The 7,500-nt window shown below is 34.1% G+C and overlaps 1 protein-coding gene across 1 annotated transcript in view; it reads left to right on the forward strand.

Moving 5' to 3' along the window:
- Positions 1-7,500, forward strand: part of LOC144960071 (membrane metallo-endopeptidase-like 1) — a 25,502-nt gene that overhangs the window by 1,259 nt on the left and 16,743 nt on the right. The window contains exons 2-5 of the mRNA XM_078893022.1: positions 77-167; positions 1,799-1,927; positions 5,558-5,656; positions 6,913-6,990. Coding sequence (XP_078749148.1) covers positions 77-167; positions 1,799-1,927; positions 5,558-5,656; positions 6,913-6,990 — 397 coding nt within the window. The remainder of the gene's footprint in view (positions 1-76; positions 168-1,798; positions 1,928-5,557; positions 5,657-6,912; positions 6,991-7,500) is intronic.

The raw sequence follows: 7,500 nt of genomic DNA on the forward strand, positions 1-7,500 counted from the left end.
GATGGGCTACATACTGGAAAATCAGTACTCCTGAAATAATTAGATTGTATCTTCTGGTCTCTTCCTCATTCTGCAGGTCAATTCAGAATATCTTTCTTTTTAAATATGCAATCAAGATGATTGGAGCAGATAGTCAGATGAGAGAACAGATGCTTGAATTTAAAAAGGTGAGTTTGGCTGTATGTAATCCAAATATTCTGTGGCTAGGTAGCACAGTGGCACGATGTCTCGATTTCTTGTCTGTCACAAAAGTCAAGCAATGTTAAGCATGGTCAGTCGCTGGATGGGTGACAGTGCTCAAAGCGCTTTACAAGGGGTCCCTGGCCAACAGCAACACTCAACATTTAGGATGGGCATGAGGCAGTTAGGCGATATTACATTTTTTTTCGGACAGCGACAATGCTGTTAACAGCCAGGTAGGTACTCATTTACACCTGAGTACAGTGAGAGAATGTGAGTAAAACGCGTTTTTCAAGGACTTAACTATGCGCCAATCGAGGCTCGATCCTAGGACCTTCCAATCCGAAAGTGAGTGTCATACCATTAGATCACATAGCCGCACATAGTGTATTTGTATGGTCGCACTGTTAAACTCAGAAGCATGATTTCAGCAGGTAAATGATTAGATAAGCACAAAGTAGTTGGAGAAAATGAGTGATGAGAACATTTCACACCTTAGTTACCTCATTCTTTTTTTTTTCTTTTGAGATGGTCACTAAAAACAAAATTCCTCTTGGAATAAATGTAAACGTTGCTGCTCGAAGCTCGAAGAAATAAATAACAATGTGAAATTGAATGTAAACTTCAATTTAATATATGAAAATAGATAATATGGATGTTTCGGGTTTCCCCTTTATCAACAAAATAGGATGAATGAAACACTACAGATGAATGAGATAATGTGATAGTGACATTGCTAAGATGAATAAACCATCTTATTCATCTTATTCATATGGGTTTATGGTTTCATTCATCTTAACAACGCCACTACCACATTATCTCATTCGTCTGTGGTGTTTTATTCATCCTGTTTTGTTGATAAAGGGGAAACCCGAAACATCCATTTTATCTGATTTCGTATATTAAATTGAAATTTACATTCAATTCCACATTGTTATTTATCTCTTGGGATAAATAGAGTAGGTTCATTTATTTACTTCCATGTTTATTTTTCTATTACTTCTTTTATCTTTATATATATATTCATATATATATATATATATATATATATATATATATATATATATACATATATATATATATATATATATATATATATATATATATATATATATATATAATGAATTTTACGTCACTCAGATCCTTGTTATTGTTATTCTACCGCATGTTGGGTGATTAGTTATGACTCTACTTATCCATTGGCATGAACGGTTGATTTTATTTATATTTTTATTTGACATATGGAATCAAATAGTAGATTTCAAAGTGGGAACGGTGCGTCGGAATAATTGATGATTTGTATAATATTGGATTTTATTTATATTTTTAGTCGACATATGGAATCAAAAAGGAGATACCAAAGTGGAAACGGTGCGTCGGAATAATTGATGATTTTTATAATATTGGATTTTATTTATATTTTTAGTCGACATATGGAATCAAAAAGGAGATACCAAAGTGGGAACGGTGCGTCGGAATAATTGATGATTTTTATAATATTGGATTTTATTTATATTTTTAGTCGACATATGGAATCAAAAAGGAGATACCAAAGTGGGAAAGGTGCGTCGGAATAATTGATGATTTGTATAATATTGGATTTTATTTATATTTTTAGTCGACATATGGAATAAAAAAGGAGATACCAAAGTGGGAACGGTGCGTCGGAATAATTGATGATTTGTATAACATTGGAGTGGCAAAGCTTATGTCGGAAAGGAGGATGTCACGGAGGGTCAATGTGTCAGTAAGTTAAATCTTACTTTTGTGTAGTAAAACCAAAACTAGAGGTGCCTAAATGTAACAATGACTATCCCGCACAAATCTTTGGACCTCTTTTTCGCTCACGAAGTGCCCAAATTCGCGACAAAATATGAGACGAAGCCGTTTCGTATATGCTATTTTAAAAAATTAATTACGACGCTGTTTATCGATGATTCTGACTGAAAGTTGGCACACAGTTAGAAAAAAGGTCATTTTAGATTATGTCAAGCGACAAAACACGTGCAATTACCAGAAGACCGTTAAAAATAGATTTTTACTCTTTGGAGTAAAATATTTCTAAAACTACCGGGCGTGTAGGTTTTGTCGCTGGCAAGGTAATACATGAATATTTCTTCTTTTTGGTTGTAAAATTTCATGTGAATATGACGAGTACTTTTCCCGTATTTTACAAAACACCATCCTAATTTGCTCTTCATTCGTAAAAGACAAAGCCATTTTGCCCCCCTACAGCCCGAAACACAAATTCAAAACGATTTGGCACCAAACTGAGCGGCTAAGCGGGTCGTGGCAAAGCGCTTTCTGATTGGTTGACCTCGTTTTAAAGTTCATGACTAGTCAAAATGTCTGCGCGGTCTCACTGGCAGAGAGGTGTTTATCGTCTGCCATTGCGTTTGGGTACAATAAACAGCTGATAATTTGACTGTTAAATTTACAAGAATTTAAGAAATTATAATGTTAAAAGTTTTCGATTGCAATATGATCTACAATCTCAGTCACGTTCCATCAGTAACTTTTGTCCCCGTGTCCAATTTCTCTTTTCCTTCTATGTTTCTTTCGTTTATGTACGCAATCTTTCCCCCCCCCCCCCCCCCCCTTCTCTCTCTCTCTCTCTCTCTCTCTCTCTCTCTCTCTCTCTCTCTCTTTCTCTCTCTCCCCCTGTGTGTGTGTTATATACTCATTTCTTAATATATTTCTCTCTGTGTGTGTGTGTGTGTGTGTGTGTGTGTCTTATACTAATCTCTCTCTCTCTCTCTCATTTTCTCTCTCTCTCTCTCTCTCTCTCTCTCTCTCTCTCTCTCTCTCTCTCTGTGTGTTATATACCACCTAGCTCTAAAATTATATAAGTTAGAAATTTTCTACTGTTTTCATCATATTCTCTATCAAATTTGCCATAAAATTGCCAAATTTCAATCTTTTAATCCACTTATTACGCAAGATACAACCAAAGGTCGAAATAAATGTCGAAAAAGCGTCCCATATTTTCGCGTTTTTTTTCCTCTTTGCGGGTCATCCAAATAAATGACACCTTTGAAACTGCACAACTTGTTTATTTATGAATGGATTTTCAAAATTCAAAAACATTTTGAGTGGAGATAGGGCTTTGATTTCAGACAAACATTTTTCATAGTCATTGCTACTAAATGAGTCAGTAAAATGGAGAGAAAAATAAAGTGAGGAGATGTGACTCAAATAATGATAATGATAATAATAATAATAATAATAATAATAATAATAATAATAATAATAATAATAATAATAATAATAATAATAATAATAATAATAATAATAATGATAATAATGATAATAATAATAAATCTTTATTGTCCTCAAAAAAGTAGCAGTTTTTCATTTGGTTACACATTTATAACAATACAATATTGACATAGACACACTCACACAGATGCACACTAGTAACATAGTAGTCATCGAACCCCCCCCCCCCCCCCCCAAAAAAAAAAAAAAAAAAAAAAAAACCGGCATCAACAACAACATCATCATCATCATCATCATCATCATCATCATCATCATCATCATCATCATCATCATCATCATGATGTGACTCATATATAAGGGAACAACACAAAACAAACGTTTCAGCCCTTGGCCTTCGTCAGGAAACAAAAAAAAAACAAGACACAAACATGTAAGGTTACAAAACATTACAAATGTAATATTTTGTAACCTTACATATTTGTGTCTTGTTTTTTGTCTCCTGACGAAGGCCAAGGGCTGAAACGTTGTTTGTTTTGTGTTGTTCCCTTATATATGAGTCACATTTACCCATTTTATTTTTCTCTCCATTCTAACTTTTGTGTTTACTTTTGGCGTGTCAATAAGTGTCAAAAAGCTAAGTCTAACATTAATGTCTACATGCAACGTGTGTATAAGTTAAGTCTAACACCTACAACCTGTCCGCAAATTCAGTCTAGTTTAGATGTTTACTTAGTAGGTGTCAATAAGTTAAGTCTAACTTCAAGGTTAATTATAACCTGGCTGTAAATTAAGTATAACTTTAACGCTTATTTACAACCTGTCAGAAAGATAAGTCTAACTTTATCATATATTTATTACGTGTCAGTAAGCTTAGTCTAACTTTATCGTTTATTTATAGCGTGTCAGTAAGCTTAGTCTAACGTTATCGTTTATTTATGACGTGTCAGTAAGCTTAGTCTAACTTTATCATTTATTTATAATCTGTCAAAATTTTATGTCTAACTTTTACGTTTTTTTATATTGTGTCTGTGAGTTAAGTCTAACTCTTATGTTTACAAATAACATGTCAATAAATAAAGTCTAATATCTATGTTTACCTATGATAATGTGTTAGTCAATTCAATATAGTTATATCCCTCCTTATAAATAGTAATGTGTAATGATATCAAGTTCTGGGTGGGGTTCCTGACCTCCCATAGTGGGCAGGGAGGTACTTGTTGTGTCTTCTATCCCCCTGTATCTGTTTTCCAATTACTTTCTGTCTTTATCTTGGAATGAGATTACTAAGTTTTGTTCTAACCCTGGCTGGAGTTCTTGGCTGGGAGGGAAGCAGTTGAATGTATAGTTATCATTTTGGGAGATGATATTTTTTCCCTTGTAAATCATCTCTCCCTTATGTACTGTTATTTTTTAAATTTTAACATATGATTAGTTAACATTTGAGTGTATTCCTCTTAGTGGGATCTTGTGCTGGTGTCTGGGTGAAACATTTAGGTAATCTCAAACTAAGTACACTGATAGTATGCTCTTTGAATCTACATCTGTTCCCTATTTGAACCATTCCTCTTTGTCTTACTTTTTCCTCAAGTTCTTTTAATTGTACAAATAGAATGTTTTTACTATCCAATTTTCATCCTTTTTACTGGCACTGATAAGACCTAAATGTGTTGCAAGCGCTGTAAAGCCCTTATAAACAAAAACAAACGATATTAAGTTGACAATAATCATTTGTGTCGTGATACTAGCAAGCCCTAAATTTCATTAGATTAGATTCGATTCTTGAAAAAAAAGAAGTATCATTTTGGAACATGCAATTTATTCAAAAAGGACGAAATCGGAATCGACTGAGGGATAGAATAATAGATTTCTTTCAATCTTGCTTTTTTATGGAATTCAAACGTTATTCTCAACGTGCACTCGCAAGCTCGTCTGGAATTTAAATAGCAAGAATGTAAGAATCGTATATTTTTTTATTCCACCCCTAATCTTAGAATCATCATCATCATCATCATTGCCATCACTTGTTCTATTCCAGTCTTCAAAGACAATTACTATTATGGATCTTATAGGTTTTTAAAAAGAACGTACGTATTATAAATTTCTTTATAATATACTTCTTTAATAAAAATAAAGGACTCGCGCGTTTTGTCATTCTCAGTTGGATTCCCTTTTTGCCAACCTGAAAGACACCCATAAAAAGTATGTAAATGAATGGAGGTGGGAGAACACACAGACAAAGAAGGAAGCTCTGTCGAAGGTTGGGTTGTTCTTAACTGATAATGATGATAATGATGATCATGATAATGATGATGGTGATGATGATGATGATGATGATGATGATAATGATGATGATGATAATGATGATGATGATGATGATGATGATGATGATGATAATGATGATGATGATAATGATGATGATGATAATGATGATGATGATGATGATGATGATGATGATGATGATGATGATGATGATGATGATGATGATGATGATGATGATGATGATGATGATGATGATGATGATGATGATGATGATGATGATGATGATGATGATGATGATGATGATTTATAATATTGATGATGATGACAAAAATAATAATAAAAATCCAGTAAAAAAAGGTAAAAAAGATAAGAGCAATAAAAAAAGATCACCACATTAATAGGGACGTTTAGGACTCAAAACACTTCTTCAGCCACCAATAGATAACAATTGGAATAGTAACACCTCATCTATAATCCCAAAGAGATTGAGCTTTTTGAGCTTTAAAAAATAAAATAATTGAGCTTTTATATAGCGCACTATCCACTAAACGTGCTCAAAGCGCTTTTCAAGGGGTCCCTTACCAACAGCAACACATAACATTTAGGACGGGACATGACGCCTGTTAGGCGACATTACAATTTTTCTCGAACAGAGACAACGCTGTTAACGGTCAGGTACTCATTTTACACCTGAGTACGGTGAGAGAATGTGAGTAAAGAGCCTTCTCCAAGGACTCAACTATGCGCTGAGCGAGGCTCGAACCCAGGACCTTCCGATCAGAAAGCGAGTGTCATACCACTAGACCACATAGCCGCAGATAGTATTAAGCTGTTATTATACCATTCACTTTGTTTTTCTTCAATGCTTTTTTTTTAACAGTTCACAGCTGCTAGCAGCTTCACCTCCATCTTTGCCTTAACTTATAATTTGGAAAGTGTTGCAATGTTAACTCAATGGGCATGATCTATATTAACTTTCCATGTGCTCGAGGTCATTGGTCACATTTCAAAATGTCCTCAAAGTGTCCCACTTAGTGAAAAGTGTCCACAGCTTTTTAAATATCTAACATCACGATTGGTCATTTGATTCAGCTTGACACATGGATATGTTTATAACATTTGTAAACAAAGCAGCGTGTTTACATTTGCTAAGAAATATCCAATCGTTGGACAGCAACAAATCATGTGATCGATGACCTGGTTGGACGAAAACATGAATATAGATCGCTCCCATTCATATTTTATCATTCATAGCTTGACAAGTTAACCATGTGGATTGGACTGCCATATCAATATGAACAAGATTTAGTGATCGATTCGATGTATCTAAATGTAAGTAAAATATATTGTAATTGTATATATAATGTAGCAATGACTATCCCGCACAAATCTTTGGGCCTCTTTTTCGCTCACGAAGTGCCCGAATTTGCGTCAAAATCTGGGACGAAGCCGTTTCGTATATTATGCTATTTTAAAAAATTAATTACGACGCTGTTTATCGAGGAATATGACTGAAAGTTGGCACACAGAAAAAAGGTCATTTTAGATTATGTCAAGCGACAAAACTCGTGCGATCACCAGAAGACCGTTAGAAAGAGATTTTTACTCTTTGGAGTAAAATATTTCTAAAACTACCGGGCGTGGAGGTTTTGTCGCTGACAAGGTAATACATGAACATTTCTTCTTTTTGGTTGTAAAATTTCATATGAATATGACGAGTACTTTTCCCGTATTTTACAAAACACCATCCTAATTTGCACTTCAAGTTTCAATCTTTTAATCCACTTATTACGCAAGATACAACGAAAGGTCGAAAAAAAATGCCGAAAAGCGTCCCATATT

This window comes from Berghia stephanieae, chromosome 14, assembly GCF_034508935.2.
Source record: "Berghia stephanieae isolate SIO BIC M18660-M18661 chromosome 14, UCSD_Bste_1.3, whole genome shotgun sequence".
Lineage (NCBI taxonomy): Eukaryota > Metazoa > Mollusca > Gastropoda > Nudibranchia > Aeolidiidae > Berghia > Berghia stephanieae.